The sequence below is a fragment of the Triturus cristatus genome, chromosome 4_2 (genome assembly GCF_964204655.1).
Source record: "Triturus cristatus chromosome 4_2, aTriCri1.1, whole genome shotgun sequence".
In the NCBI taxonomy this organism is placed as follows: Eukaryota; Metazoa; Chordata; class Amphibia; order Caudata; family Salamandridae; genus Triturus; species Triturus cristatus.
This window is the reverse complement of record NC_140586.1, coordinates 91504171-91520675: the sequence shown is the minus strand read 5'-3', so window position 1 is coordinate 91520675 and position 16505 is coordinate 91504171. Positions and strand designations below refer to the sequence as shown.

The 16505-nt window shown below is 48.3% G+C and overlaps 1 protein-coding gene across 2 annotated transcripts in view; it reads right to left on the bottom strand.

Annotated features, from left to right (window-relative positions):
- MAN2B1 (mannosidase alpha class 2B member 1) overlaps window positions 1-16505 on the bottom strand; it is a 240577-nt gene that overhangs the window by 140445 nt on the left and 83627 nt on the right. For both annotated transcript variants that reach the window (XM_085600697.1, XM_085600696.1), the window contains exon 18: window positions 2964-3065. In XM_085600697.1, the coding sequence (XP_085456823.1) occupies window positions 2964-3065 (102 nt within the window). The remainder of the gene's footprint in view (window positions 1-2963; window positions 3066-16505) is intronic.

The window sequence follows — 16505 nt, the reverse complement described above, 5'->3', positions numbered from 1 at the left end:
ACCAAACCACATGCCTATTGTGTTTGAACAGACATAGGAAGAAGGGGACTAGAAAATCCCCAGTATCACACCAAAAAGAACAAGCATTTGCAATGCAATAGGTCTCGCATTTACGCGAGTTTGAGATATTGACATTGCAAATGACAATGCCTTTTATTTTTGTTTTTAAAACCTAAATAAAAGGCATTGTCATTTACAATGCCAATAGCTTAAACTCGTGTAAATACGAGACCTATTGCATTGCAAATGCTTGTTTGTTGCTGGAACCGTAATCCTGCCTTCCTGTCCCTGCTTAGAGGGCAGCTAAGGAATGAGCTTCCCAGAGATAAGCACCTGATTTATGAGGTCTTTGAGCTCCACATGAAGGCCCCTTGATGTTTACAATCCCTTGTGTTCGCACTGAAAGGGGGGGGGGGTTTATGGCCTTCACAGTCGCCTGCTAGAAGCTTCTTATATGTTAGCTGTATCTGGGCCCGTGTTGTAATTGTGCTGCATGCAAAAAAAAAAAAAAAAGCATTTGCAATGCAATAGGTCTCTCATTTACGCTTGTTTGAGCTATTGACATAGCAAATAATAATGCCTTTTATTTTTGTTTTAAAAACATAAATACAAGGCATTGTTATTTACAATGCCAATAGCTGTAACTCTCATAACTGCGAGACCTATTGCATTGCAAATGCTTGACATCTGTGACACTTCCGCTATCCACCTTTGCTTCGCCCCTTCCTTCAGTGGCACAGTAGATTGCACTCTGGCTGCAGGGAATTCCCGCTGAATAAAGTCACTGTGTGCCCGTCTCCCTCCTCACAGCCACAGAAGAGCCATCTCACTTTAAGAGGGGAGAGGGTGCTGCTTTAGGGCTAGAGCGAATCACACTCCGTGACGAAAACCTCACACGTTCTTGGTGACAAGACGGGAAGTGACATGCAGTTCTTTTGTCCTGGGGTGGGGGTGGGGGGAGCACCACTCGAGATGACATCATGAAAGGAGTAAACAGTTCTGGTTTAAATATACAATACATTCTGCATATTACTGATACAGCTCACTGACACTTCTAGGCACCACAGCCCTATCTGTATAATTGCTCAAAATAATGATTCATACACGTTAGATCAGAGGATGTGCAAAGACGTTATTGGGGTGACAGCAACTCCACAGAGGAAGGAAGTCTATCTGGCAACTTCATCATTTCTAAAAGCTGTCAGTTCAACGATTTTGTATACACGTGGAAGTAACGCACACAGTAAAATGTGAATGACAATCAGAAGCGCAACTAGAGCCAGATTTCGGGGGGGGCTGAGCAAAAATTTCGGGGGGGGCTGAGCAAAAATTTCGGGGGGGGGGGGCTGAACTTTAAGCAATAGGCAGAGTGGAGCTGCAGGGGCTCTTAGAAGGGGTGAAACAACAGCGAGGCCTCATTAACACGCAAATGGTCTTTTAAAGACCTGTGAAGTGCTCGGGTGCGGCTGCTTTTTTGCCCGGGAAGGCGTCTCCTCCCGGGCTGCCACACACGACGGACGGGGGCTGAAGCCCTGTGAGTCCAATGGGTGTTGCGCACCTGATGACAATACAGGCAGTGACTTTTAAATTAGCCCCTTTCAAAATACAACTGTATTTTGCCTCCTGTTTGCTGCTGTGTGTATAGCAGTTGGGGAATGCCACGTCTTAAAATAAATCGCGCCGCCTTGTCTTTTTTTTTTTTTTATAGAAACCGCATGTGCGTTTAAGTAACATAAAATAACAGCACTCAGTATGGGTGTACATACTATGTTTTCCTTGTCAGTTTGTTGGAAGGGAACTTCATTTCTAAAAGCTGTCAGTTCAACGATTTTGTGTACACGTGGAAGTAACACACACAGTAAAATGTGAATGACAATACAGGCAGTGACTTTTAAATTTGCCCCTTTCAAAATACAACTCTATTTTGCCTCCTGTCTGCTGCTATGTGTATAGCAGTTGGGGAATGCCACGTCTTAAAATAAATCGCGCCGCCTTGTCTTTTTTTTTTTTTAATAGAAACCGCATGTGCGTTTAAGTAACATAAAATAACAGCACTCAGTATGGGTGTACATACTATGTTTTCCTTGTCAGTTTGTTGGAAGGGAACTTCTTTCGAACAACTAAAATGCAAGCCTAAACCGTTTGCAAGTGTGTGAGGGGTAGCCCATACATTAGAACAGAGTACATTCTTTCCCAGAACTGTTTCACCTGAAAACGTTTCTTTGTATGCTGTGGTTGGTGCAAGAGTGTGTTGTAATTTATGTAAAACGCGCACGAGGCACACATTACAGCGTCTTGACACAATGTGTACATTGTATGTTTAGACTGTTTAATTGTAAATGAAGAATATAACGATGCTGTTTTCTTTTAGAGTGCTCTTTGTACACGCAGGCTGCCACAGTGTGAAAGTGATCGCGATCACATCAAAGCGGCCGTGCCACACTTCAAAGCGCGGCTGTGTGACAGGCGAAAGTGAAAGACGAGTGCTTTCAGGCTGCCAAATGGTGCGCGCGCCCGGCACACATGCACAGTAGTTGGCGGCCTGAAAGCACTCGTTTGCACTTCCAAAAGTGCTTACTATAAGTCTCGCCAGAACAGCGCTAAAGCGCTGTCTCAGGCGAGACCTAAAAAATATATATAGGCCATTCTATTAAATTCCTAGCGCACTGACCAGACCACAAACTGAATGGTGCCCTGGTGGTTGAATAATGTGTTATTACCAACCTGCTCGCCTTCAAAAGGATTAAATCTTGAGGCTGCTGTGTTTGAACCTGCTGGTTACCAAACAATCCCTTTAGCAGGAGCAGTTATCATTGAAGTCATCGTGTTGGTTCAGTAAGTTCTTTATAAAGTCAATTGCTGAGTAATCTTTTGGAAATATAGTTATGAAATGCACGGCTGTGTATAAAAACCGGCCTAAGCTGGCAGCACTGGGGAAGCAGGGCACAGGAATGCCTTCTTACCTCCGCTCCAGGATTTCTCGGCCATTGGAGTCTGTGTAGAAATGGCCTGCGGTCTCCAGGTTGGTCTCAAACAAACTAACTACTTCCTTGCCCCACTGGTCACTGTAAATATATAGAGAGAGAACATTAACAAAAGTCTAAAACCCTTATACATAGATGTAGGTGTTTTCTCTATCTGTTGCATCTAATGCTCTACAAGAATCATTTAAATACAACCACAAGAGCTTTCAGTCAGACGGGAGCTAATGAGGGTGCATATGAAACTCCAACACTAAAAGCTGCAAACAGAGTGTTGCAGGTAAATATACATGTACCATTTGCTACATGTGTGGTTTTAGATCACAAGCAGGGTATAGACTGTAAAGCAGTGCCCTCCAGAGAAGGTTCTAATCGGAGTGGTGAACAATATTTCAGCACAATTAGACCTACAGGTACTTCTTTCACGCATGATTATCTAAACAGTACTGTTTTGGAAAGTGTGGCTAGAAGTCTATGTTGTTCTTCCATATATCCAGTAAAGTAATGTTACTCAAGAATGCCATGGTGGCAACCTTCCTGCTAACCCAAACTGCCTGAGGCCTACTTTCTACAGTAAGCTTAGCCAGTGCATATGATGCATTTTACAATCCACCTAGCAATTTCCAGCATCGTAGCTTCTTGAGAATGTTCATACTCTAAGACTCCTGAGAGTTTGGTGGTTCAGGCTCCCCTCAGCAAAGTTAACCCCAACACATCACCCACTGTTAAGCCAGACGTATAAGTTACTTACTTCGGTAACGATGTCTCTGGTAGAGACTATTCTAGCCGCAGATTCCTTAACATCGCATTATCCCCAGGCGTGAGACTGGACCGTAAAACTTTCTTGCCCAGTGTGAGAAAGTGGCTCTGTATATACTGTTCCCTAATAGGTACAGGGTATACAGAGTCCACAGACCCCAAGGGTTGAACAGAGGTTAAAGTTAGATATAACCTTACTCTCCAAAGTGGTAGCCTGGTCGAGCAGTAAGGCAGTATCAGAGGACGTGTAAAGCATTTGTTGTGCACACTCAGTCAGCAAATAGTTCCACACACTCAATAACTGAACTCTAGGCCAATGGTTTGTATATATAAAAAATATATGCTTGTTTTATTTTAGAACCAACACTTGGAATTAAAATATACTTTCTCGACAAGAGATGTTTCATAAAAATACTTTTGTATATGCAATAGACTTTTTAGTAAACAGTTACAAATAGTTGCAGTAGGCAACTCTATTTCTAAACACAATACATTGAGCTCAATGATAAATTCAAATTATATGCAACAGATTACTTCCAGATTACTTTTGTAATTCCAGGCTTGGATCCTAGATCCAGTCCTGGGTCAGTTCTCAGAATCAGCTGTTGAAAGTCGATTTTGGTACTGTACTGGTTTTGAACTAATATTTAGCTATTTCAAAAGTGAGCACTTAGAAAATATTTCAGAGCAAACAATCAATGATTCCCTATGGAAGGAAATATAGGTTACAGGTACAGTAGGTTATCGTTACTTCTGTAATCCAGTACTGGGTGTCTGGGTTCAGTACTGGGACATTTATCCAAAACAGGTAAGTAATTACGTTTTCAGATGTTATACGATTTTTGAGGAATATTTAGAAATTGCAGAAATCAACACTTAGAAGAAATTTCACAGAAAAGCAGTTAATGGTTTCCTATGGGAGAAAATGGGGTTACTGGTAAGTATAGATGCGAGTATTCTTCCGAGCCAGTGCTGGGCACCAAGATCCAGCACTGTGAGCCCACCTGAGAACAGGTGAGTTTTTGCGTTTTTGTCGCTCGGCTGATTTTTAGTGAATATTTGAAGATTTGAAAAGTCCACACTTAGACGAAATTTCAAGAAAAAGCCAGTCAATGTTACCCTATGTAGAAAATAGAGTTAGCGGTTTTCAGGTAAGTTCTCGACTGGCAAAGGTGAGGTTCTGGGCATAGACTCAGGGGTCCCCCAAGGTCAGATAGGCACAGTTAGTTCACCCTCAGCGGCTCTAGGGCAGCCGGGTGCAGAGAGAGTTAGGCCTAATGTTAGCCTATGAGGAATAGGGGGGCCTGGTTTGGTGGCTGCTTACTAGCAGGCCACGCGGCTGTGGGAGCTGGGCTCCTGGTCACTCACTCAGGGCAAGTGGGGAAGTAGGCTAGTGTAGAGATTGCACTGCCAGGGCCACTCGGGCGGCTGGGTGCAGGGTGCTTTTGAGCCGTCGGGCGCTCAATGGAAATCAATGGGAATGTTCCGGTTAGGAAAAAGGCAGCAAGCTCGGGGACAAGGATGCTTCAGGTGCCACCACCACTTCGAGAGGTAAGTTGGGTAGTTGTAGGTTAGGTGGGTAACCCGGGATTGGGCACAGGGGGCTGCAGGGCGCCGCGTGCAGGGGTGCCTTTTGGTGTCGGGAAATCTTACCCTCTGATGATTGCGGTTGGGGGGGCACCTTGTTCTGAGGCTGCAGGCTCCTTCCCGAATGTCGAGGGGGTCCTTGGGTGCCGGACTCGGGGTCACAGTCGCCGTGGGGTCGTCCTCAGGGTCTTTGTCCACTCCGGCACTGGCCAGGCTTGGCTGGTGCAGAGTGTGCTGGGTTCGCGGTTCCGGGCTGCTGCCAGAGGTTGGAAATAGGTTTCTGAGTAGAGCCTCTACTCATGGGAGTCCCAGGGGCTTAGAGCCAAAAGGTAGCCAGGTCCTCCGGGGTTGGTGAGGTTGCTGGCCACAAGAGATGCTGCGCTGGTGCAGGTTCGGGAGGCGACAGGCCGGTAGGGCTGGGGCCAAAGCAGTTGGTGTCTTCTTCCCTTTTTAGCAGCTGCAGGGCAGGTCTTTGTTCTTCTTGCTCTTCTTGTAGTCTTTTGAATCTGGAATCTGGGGAAGGAAGGTTCAGGGTGCCCCTAAATACTAGATTTAGGGGCGTTACAGGTAGGTGAAGGCCAGGGACCAATGGGTCCTTGTCCTGGGGTGGGTACACCCCCTATCCTGCCTCTCTCCTGGGGAGGGGGGCAGTAGCCTAATCCTGATAGGGTAGGGCCTCCCATCTTCAAGATGGCGAGAGCCCGGAGATGTGCTTCACCTCGCCTCCCCCACCTGAGGGGTGGGGTGGGCAGGCTGGCACATCCCCTGTCCTTATTTGGGGTTTCCGGCCAAGCTTCCCGCCAGAGTGGGGGGTTGCAGTGGCCTGGGGAAACTCCAAGAGGCAGCATGCCTTTGAAGCTTCCCTTTGCTCATCCTGGGGGAGGAGATTTAGCACCTCACCCAGGATATGCATTGTTGCAGGCCCGGGAGAGCAGGGGCTCTCCCACCCAGGGGTCCAGCAACGTGTCTGCTGTGTGGCAGCCTGGGCATCCTCAGAGCAGACGTGGATTGTAGGTTAGTTGTAAGGGGGCATCTCTAAGATGCCCTCTGGGGTGCTTGGTACATTACATCCCACACTGGCATCAGGGTGGGTTTACCATGTACTCTTAAATGGCAGCACTGCACTTAGTGCCCAGGAATGGACCTGGGTACTGTAGGGGCACAGGGCTCCTGCGCCCACACCATGGGCATAAGGCACCCAGCCAGAGGGGTGGCTGATATATGCTATGGCAGTGTAGGTGATGGGCATGGCACACAGAGATGTGTGTCATGTCGACTCTTCATTTTGTCCTGCACCCAGACACTCAGCTTGCAAAGGCAGTGTGTGTGTGTAAGGGTACAGGGCCTCTAAGGGTGGCACAAATGAGTGCTGCAGCCCTCAGAGGCCTTCCCTGGTCACAAGGCCCTGGGTACCTAGGGTACCATTTACTAGGGGCTGACATGTGGCCAGGGTTTGCCAATTTGGAGTTGGTGTGGTTTAAGGAAGGAACATAGGCCCTGGGCACCTGGTTGGCAGGAGTCCAGTGTACACTCAGTAAAAGTACATTCAGCAATTTAGCAAAAAGTGGGGGCATACCATGCAAGAAAGATGGCACTTTCTCACACCCAGCATCTCTGAGCGCCGGGTGGGCGGTGCCTCTTGACTCCGCCCCGAAGAGAGAGAGAGAGAGAGAGAGAGAGAGAGAGAGATCGATCTCCAGGAGTCTACAACAGGAAAGCCAAAGCAGGATAAGAGCAGACGACCTCTGAGGAACAACTGTGCAAGCCAGATGGCAGCACCAGGCAGCACAAAAGTACCAGAAGACCACATCAGGAAAGTCACAGTAGGGAGAGCAGAAAGCACCCCTCCGCAGAACCACCGTGCCAGCCAAGGCGAGAGCCAGGCTGGAGGCACAAGCAGTGGAAAGCGCTGGAAGAGAAAGAGAGACTGCAACCATAGACCACACAGCAAAGGGCCACAAGCCCGGAACAGAGGGACAACAGCAGTCCACCACCAGACAACACAGTCAAGGAGGGCCAGAGCCTCAGAAAGGAGCAGGAGGCCAAGGACAGGCAAAAGAACCCCCAGCGTAGAAGACTGCAAGGGGATCAGAAATTGTAACAACAAAGGGAAAAGAGCAAAAGCAGGCCCCTACACAGGAGAGAACCCAGCTGGAGGGAAGTCAGACAGGCAGTAAACGAAAAGGACCCCCACAGAAGACAAGCCACCCAGAGGGAGGCTAGTGCAGAAAACCAAGCCGAGACTCCTTGCAGAACGGGGAGGAAAGGTGAGTCGTGACGGAATCTGCGGCTAGAATCGTCTCTACCAGATACATCATTACCGAAGGTAAGTAACTTGTACATCTGGTAGAGACTACTAGCCACAGATTCCTTAACGTAGAACAGATATCCTAGCCATACCCAGACGGGACGAGGGCCTGCGAGAGAGCCTCCCCACCAGGAGAGACTAGGGCCCCAGTAGGGGACATGGCACAAGAAGGAAAGGGCCAGGATATCCAAGCCCAACCAAGAGAAAGAGAGTGCCCAACACCCCGCAGGGGCAGACAGCGCCCCAAAGGCCTCAAGGAATGCAAGGGCCACCTCGAACTCAGTGAGAAGAGGTAGAACCAAAGGCAGGGCCCACCATAAGAAACACAGGCATAGAGATAGAAAAGAGCTGAATACACCTCTGCCGCAAGCAGCGGGCAAGGCCGGAACGGCGCCACTGCCAACAGCACAGGAGGAAGAAGAAAAGCATCGTTGTGAGAAGCCCCAGCGGAACCAGAGGCAGGGGCGCAAGGAAACACATCAAGATCACAACGGAGGAGGAGAACAAGCAGGCCTGCACGGGCATGCACCACCAGTAACAGGCAACACCACGGAACAGCGCACCCCGGACAAGGAAGACGCCAGCCGAAGGCAGAGGCCAGGGAGGGCCAGGACACACACTGACCCACGAAGAAGTGGAGGAACCGGCAGAAAAGAAAAAGACAGGACGACCTAAGCCTGCCACCAGAACACAGAGGCCAAGGAAAGTCAAACTCTCTGGAGCATCAGACCGAGGACCAAGCCAAAACACAAGACAAAAATGCAGAACCGCTACAACCCGATGCCGCAGACAGCAGGCCAGATCGCACCTGCGACGTAGCGACAAGGATGGATCTAGGTCAAGCTTCTCCAAGACAATTGGCAAGAAGATCGCACCTGCGACATACCGTGACGCCACGGAGAGCAAGGAACCCGGAAAGGGTGACCACCCCTCCCCAGCACAGGACAGAGCTATGTAATAGCTACAAGTACCCCACATAGGGTAGGTAACGTCCCAAGCACCATGGGGGGGCGGGGGGCTGGGGGGAAAGAGAGGGAGAGGGGGGAGGGGGAGAGGGAAAGGGAGAGGGAGGAGGGAGAGAGGGGGAGAGGCGGAGCGGAGAAGGGGAGAGGGGGAGAGGGGGAGGGGGAGGGAGAGGGAGAGATCTGAATGGCAGAATCCACAGGGGCGTGGAACAACAGAGTGCCATCAAACGGAAGGTCAACCAGCTGTTCCCCAACGTTCTCAGGGCAAACACTATCCCTTAGCCAGGCATGGCGACGAAGGGCCACCGAAGTAGCCATGGTACGACCAAGTACCTCCGAAACGTCCAGAGCCGAGCGAAGAATAAACACCGCCAGCTCCTGGCCATCCAACACATGGTGCTGCAGATCAACGCAGGCACCCTCCCGAGAAGCAGAAGACAGAAGGGACTCCGCTGAATCCCACAAGCAAGAAGTGACCCTGGCCAACAAACAGAGTGCTAAGGGCCTGCAAAGCAGCACTGGAGGAGGCGAAGATGTTGCCCCCCCCCCGGAATCTAACCACCGGGCCTCCCGTGACGGGGGAGACAACACCGATGGCAAGGAGGGAAAGGCGGTCTGTAAAAGAGGGCCCCTGGTAGAAGGGTGGAGGGAAAGACAGACCGGATCATGCGGAGCAGGATGGTGGCGGTGCAGAAGAGGCTGGGGCACCGGGTTCACTGTGGCAGGATGGCCCCAGGCCCCAAAAACAGAATTGTGGAGCGCAGTCTCGATGGGAAGAAGCAGCTCCGGTCCACCAGAGCCCTGATGGAGAATCTCCAGCAGATGATCCGTGGGGATTGGGCAGCTGGATCACCCCTGCGCAAGATTCCTGCAGCCGTGGAAACAGCCCGAGCGAAGGCAGCATTCTCCTCCGTAGGGCCCCATGGCGGGGAAAGCAGTTCCTCCGTGGGTGACGGGTGCAAGCTAAGGCGGCCGTCCCCCAGCCCAACCAGAGGAAGGAAAGGCCAAGCTCGAAAAGGAAGAGGGTCGACCGATGAACGAAGAGCTGTCCTTAGAGGACGCCAGGGAAAAGGCCAAGACGCGGAGACCCGTCTCCGGAGAAGATGAAACCAACAACCGCTGAACCTCTGGAGAAGAGGGGGTGTCCGAAGACGAATCAACGACAAGACTTCAGCCTGGCAACATAGAGTCTGCCACCGGTGTCAGGTCAACGTCGACCCACGCCGAAGGGGATGCCGGAACGACCTCCACCACAACGCGCGGCGCAGGAGACCAAGTCGGGGTCGGAGCCGGGGTGGCTAAGGAACAGCGCCGACTCGACCTCCGACGAGGCAGCCGCCTGCGTGGGGGGACAAGAGTGGCCCGGAGACGCACCCGACCCCTAGCCGGCCCCTGCAGCGCCGCCAGCAGCCGCCAGCGCCTGAGCGGAGTCACCTCGGCCAAGGCCGCCGCCTGCCCAGAGGACCGAGGGGGACTCGAGGACACGCCCCGAGCCCCGGCAACCTGCCGCAACACCACAGGGAACCCCGCAGGGGTTTGCGGGGAGGCAGAGATGCCGTGGTCCGAAGGAGGGAACCCCCAAGGGCCGCACCCCGATGGCACCACATCCTCCGAACCTGTCGGCGCCGGAGCCGCAAGAGTCCCCGCACATGGCAAGGGATCCGCAGACGTCCCTAGAGAAGAAAGAAAAGAAGGACTAGCCAAAGAGACTTGCAGGGCCGCCGCATACGCCTCCATCTGTGCTCTGGTCGCCCCCGCGCCGGGGAACGGCATATAGGGTGGCAACGCGAGAGCGTACCACCCGCGGAGAACCCACGCCCCCAACAGGCCGGGGACCGGGCCTCGGGGACAAACTGCGACACACACTTACCAACAGGTGAGCGACGCCCTTGCGGCCTGGGAGGACGATGTCGGAGACGAAAGCGGCGGTTCTTGAAGCCGTCCGCAGGGGGACGGACGCGGCGACACCACCGACCTGGACATGCAAGCCGAAAGGAGTTTCATCCAGCGCTCCCGCCGGGACTTCGGCTTCATTTGCTGACACGCTCACAATCTGTGGAGTCGTGGTGCTCCCCCAAACACCACATGCAGATGGGGTGAGGATCCATCGGCGACATCTGGCGCGCGCAAGACGAGCACGTATTGAAGCCTGAAGGCATTCGCACACTGTTCTCAAGAAAATGCTCAAAGCGGAAAAAGAAGGCCTGAAACAGGCCAGACAACACAATCCGGATCCGCGTTGCAGGCGGAAAAGAAGAAAACTGACGTCAGCGCGCTGGGGTGGGGCTTATGTGACCTCGCTAACGTCACGCCCGTGGAAGACGTCAGGGCGGAGTCGCGAGGCACCACCCCCCGGCGCACAGAGATGCTGAGCAAGAAAGTTTTCCGGGTCCAGTCTCACGCCTGGGGATAATTCTACGTTAAGGAATCTGCGGCTAGTAGTCTCTATCACATAAGGAATCCAAGTGCACGAACTCAAAAAAAATAAAAAGTCTTCTCATCCTTCAGTTTGGCTTAGAGGTCCCTCACATGGTCTACCTGCTGGGACACTATACATATGCCCTTTGGGAGCCTATTGGCTGTTTCGACCAATTTAGGAATGCTTTTGCCCAAATACTACAAGATGGCCACGATGCTGCCAACGTGTTGAAAATAAGTCTGAACACAACAGACCATGTAGGCCTCAACATGAACAGTGTGATGATCAGGAGTTGTGGTTCAACGTATGCCATCACATTTGTTTGGGGACATGCAAGCATCCCTTATGGAAGAGCCATTTGATGGTTTCAGGCTCTTTGGAGAAAAAGCAGCCTGCTGTTGGATGCTTCAAAGACAGCCGTGCTACTGCCTGCTCTTTGGGTTTGCTTTCCCTAGCCTATCAATTTCACCAGCAATGTTGAATGGTCATAGGATACTCTCAAGGTCTAGCCTATTGCCAGAGGTAGCCTCCACAACCCATACAAGAGCCAGTACAGCCCTTAAGCCATGCCCGAAAAGGTGCTTCCTGAAGACCTTCGGACACATTACACCAGAGCCAAGCCTGCCTTTACTACTTTGGAAAGAGGTGTTCCGGTGGTGGATATCTGCCAGGCTGCTAGACAGGCCTACCTAAACCCCTTCACCTGCCATTACGGTCTTTACAATCAAGTCAGGGTTAAGTCCACTTCTACATTTTGGGGGTACTGCTTTGGTATAGATATTCAAAAAGGGAGGAATCTGTGGTTTGAAGTATCCATCAGAAGAACAAGTTACTTGTCTTCAATAACAATTTCTGATGGGGACTCGATCTACACAACATCAGATTACGCACCACCATTTCTTTGCTCTGTACCGTGGAGTGGTCTTTTTATTGTTCTGAAAAAATCCCAAGTTAGATTTTGCACACAATCATTCTTGCAATTGGTCATGGTTGATCTACGTATCAAAACACAGAAGAGTTGTTAGGGAAAATGATGGGAGCACGCATTGGAGCCGTCTATACAGGGCTAAGTGTTGTCACTTCCAGAAGCTGCCGCAGAGTCAGATGGTGCACCGATCCACGTACAGGAGCCTTTACTAGAAAAAGTTTGAGATTCAGTCTGGCTCCTATGAGAATTCAAAAGGTGAAGCATCGGTGGCTACACAAGGGCATCCACTGGAAAGAGTATTACTGAAAGTAAGTAATGTGTTTGTAATGCAAAGAGGAAGCAATTTCTTGAACGACTGCACTCTCTCCTATATGCAGTAGGCTTTCGGCTGGATTAAATCAATGGTTTAATCTAAACAATTCTGAATCTGCTCTGGCTGGTAGTGTGATTTGTTTTCTTTCTTCACAGTGAGGGTGAACTCTCACCTGCACAACAAAGTTATAAGTGATGCATGTGTGCCGAGCATTCTCAGACAATATTCCCCATTACTACAGAGTAATCTAGTTAAGAGTAAATACATATTTATTCAATGCAGATACCACTGCTAGAAATTTTAGAAACACGTGTGCAGATTTTATTCTGATTGGTAAATATTTGACCTGGTACTATTTGCCCATACCACTAAGCTCAGGAAAGGGCAGTGCTACTGATGTATTGGCTTATGAAACTACACATCCAGTAAGTGCAGTGTGATCATCATCTGAAGATAGAAGTGAGATGATCTTGCATTATGTTTTTTTTTTTTAAATGAAGTCTCTGCATCGTTGTGGCGGTGGGTGTCCAGGATTTCTGCGAAGATTCAGTCCACTTTTGGAAATAAAAAATACCACACAAAGACTCCACTATTGTGTTGATGTAGTAGTACCTCCTAATTCATATCAATGTTGCAAGCTCTTCAACAAGGAGCATTTATCTCTTGTTAGGTCTTGGGTTTACAAATTTTCTACCATTTAGCCCACTAGGTAAACTCTACACCAGCGGTCTCCAACCGGTCAATCACAAACTATCAGTAGCTCCCAGGCTGCCTCAGAGTAGCTCACACAAAAAACGCCTGTCAAATAGTTTGAGAATATGCAGCTACCCTCCTTCAAAGGCAGCACCTTAAAACAAAATACATGCCCATTTCAACGAGGGACTGGAAGCTGACAATATAGGCCGAAGCAGGTCAACCGCTTCTGAAATTTCTTTACTTTTTCTACTTTCTTTTTCTCCTACATCTCTCTTCTGTCTTTACCCTTGCTTTCCTTTCTCATTCTTTCATTTTCTTTTCTTCCATTCTTGCTTGCTCACTTTTTTTTTCTTCGTACCTTTCTTTCTACTTCTTGCATTCTCCACTCTTTCTTTCGGTGTTGCATTTTTTGTTTCTTTTTTCTTCTTCGGTCTTCCTTCGGCCTATTTTTCTCTTGCTAGGTTTCAGGACTTTTTCTTTTCTACTTAGTTTTCATCTTCTTTGTCCATCTGCTCTCCTTTGTTTCTTTGTCACTTCTGTCTTCTCTGCCATTTGCTTTATTTCTCATCTTCCTAACTTTTTATTTCTGTCTAATTTTTTCTTTCGCTCCTCTAAATTTTTTTCACTTTTTCCCCTTTATCATTCACCCCCTTCCTTCATTTAGTTTCTTTCTGGCTTGCTTTCTCTTCAGTCCTACCCTTTTCCGCCTTTACATCTTGTCTACCTCTTTCCTTCAGTCTTACCATCTTTGCGTCTTCCTCCATTTTCTTGGTTTACCTTTCTCTTGTTGTGTTTCTTATTGTAGGGTTTCCTTTATTTTTTCTCCTTACTTCATCCACTTCTATCCTTACTAATGTTATCATCAGAGGTATGTGAAGAGAGTACGGTTTTGTGACAAAGGATACTCTGGTTTGGGATTCTCGCACATGGCCTCTGGAAGAGCCACAACAGTTGCTGCTTTGAAAAGGGTAGGTTTGTTATAACTGCTGTTGCAGCATAAACTGTTGGAAAGACTGACTTCTTTTGTGTCTGAGCTGGGAGGACGACTATCTTGTTGTTGTTTACAGAAAGAGCTTTGGTAAGACCTCCGATTAGCTGTTTAAGTCTTATTTTGTAGAACGGGTCATCCAAACAAATCTATATAAAACTACCACTTCTATAGGCATTGTAACCCCATGTGTGAGAGTCACTATATAAATCACTGAGGGCTGTGGCTGGTTTTGTTATATCAAGACAGCTTATTTGGATTGTGTCAAAAGTTTTCTTCGCTACAAAAGTCAATCATTTGTGTTCCATGCATCATCCACCCATCTAACATATATGGTCTTCCTCATGTGTGCTCATAATATGAACACAAATATAAAAAAAACAAATGAATCATTTGTTGTGCCTTCAGATACTGGATTTCTTTTTGTTAATTTAGGTATTGTGTAAGCCATAATTTTAAGTGGAATTGTTTCTTCAAGATTAATTTCCCTCTGACATGGCTGCTGTTGTATGTTCTATCTAGGTAGCAGTGTGTCATTCTGTCATTGTTGCTGTTTGGGCATCATGGATGTAATGTGTCCAGTATCACAAACAATAACAATGTATATATTGCTCGAATCTTATGATTCATCAGTTTGCTGACTATTTTCAACTCTGAGACACATTTGACATGGACTGATATTTTTGATGCCAAGCAGCATCAAGTGGTACAAAAGGAGGTGGTGATGGACGGAGCATCAGAACCAATCAAACACTCACACCCAGTCAACAGATCTGGGCTTGATCCATTACCGTTCTTTAGCCCACTCTGCCACCCCAGTTCAGACATGGCCATATGCAAATCAGTCTGACCCTGTGCCTCATGGGAACAGTCCAGCCCGAACTGCCAAGCCATGCCTTCCCTGGACCGGAAACAAGCTTCCGAGGACCGGTTTCTGGCATTTCAGCCGTCTTCAGCCAGGCTTGCTTGAATCCAGTGGCAAAGTGAGCAAGGACTCAACGTCTGAGCATACCCTGCCAACTTATGGCGAACAAAGCGGTACAAAAGGAGGTGGTGATGAAGCAGCATCAAGTGGCATTGCCGGAGTGATCCACTGTTGCTAGTACGGAGCTTATGCTCAAGGCGGATCTGTTCGATTTATAGGTAATGCCTTCCTTTCAAGATCTACGTGCCCCCGATGGATGAAGATTGTTTCGGAGGTTGATGTTCTTCTGGTGCAGAGATCACCTTGCACTCAGAGTTGATCCACCAAGAGGTCACTCCGTAATATCGAGAAGAGGCTACTAAGGAAGTTAATCGACTTTCAAGATCTTTCTCCTATTGTAGGTGTCCTTCTCAGAATTTCCTTTTTAGGTGTACAGATGGAAGTCCCCTAGATTGAGATTTCTTTGGTGGAATAGCTTTAGGATCAAGCTCCTCATGTTCTTACTTAGGCTGGCCTTGGTTCCATTTCTCCAGGTCAGTTAGTTATCCCTCGTTTTGCCATAACTTCCAAAGTCTTCTTATGTTCCTAGAGTGACTTCACTTATACACCATCTCAGCATGGTAAGCCCATCCAGGGAAGAAGCTGGCAGAGGCTTTATGTTTTTTAAAATTCTGAAATACAGAGCTATTAGCATTTTGTGGTCTTGCAGAACACACAACGTCAACACACAAAAACAAAAATGACTTTGGCCTCTGGGTGGGTTGTGTTTAGTGCAAGTAGTACAAGATGATGCAGAAGACAAGATGATGCAGAAGACGTTCTTGTAGCTGTGAAGGTGCTCACTCAGGTTCTAGCCATCATCCTAATCCTTTTTCCCCACGGCCATGAGGCAGATTCATATCGAGCACTTGTTTCCTCTTCCAAATGCAATGGCAGGAGAGGAGGGAAAAACAAAAAAATCAGTGCTGGACTTCGTATATTGATGTATAGTGTATTTCATGGAGTGAAAGCATAAGTCATTCTGCACACGTTCAAGTCAGATAAGAAAACAAAGAGCTTTGATAAGAGGTTCTCCAATTATGCCAGGGGTTAAATTAAGTTTGGGGTTGGATTCTTGCAAGACTGTGTATGCATCCTTGTTTATTATACCAGACTCTGAATATACCAGAGATCTATACAAGTTAATTTGTAAAATATTTACAGGCTCAGAGTATGAAGAGGCTCTGTTAATGGCATTAGTTTTGGTTAGCTTTTTTGATTAGGACAGGTGTCTGAATATATCGGCACTTTCATTATGCTGGAGTTCATATTGCAGCATAGTTCTAGATATATTATTGTTCCAATTGTACCATTGCTTGGTTTCTTACTTTACGAGGAAGTGTACCATGAATTGCTCGGAATATCTACTTTTAAGCATTCACTCAATTTCACAAAATGTTACTATAAATAATCCCAGTTACAACTGCAGTCCAGGGCTTAAGTTAACAGCTGTTTAGGTCTCGCTGAGCCAGCGCATGCGCTGCTCTGCGAGAAATTTAGTAAACAGGCTTTTAAAAGTGCTACCAGAGGCTTTTCCTCGCCTCAAGCTTGAGTGCACGTGCGCAGCCGCCATGTGGGTTTCTGTCAAGGCTCATTA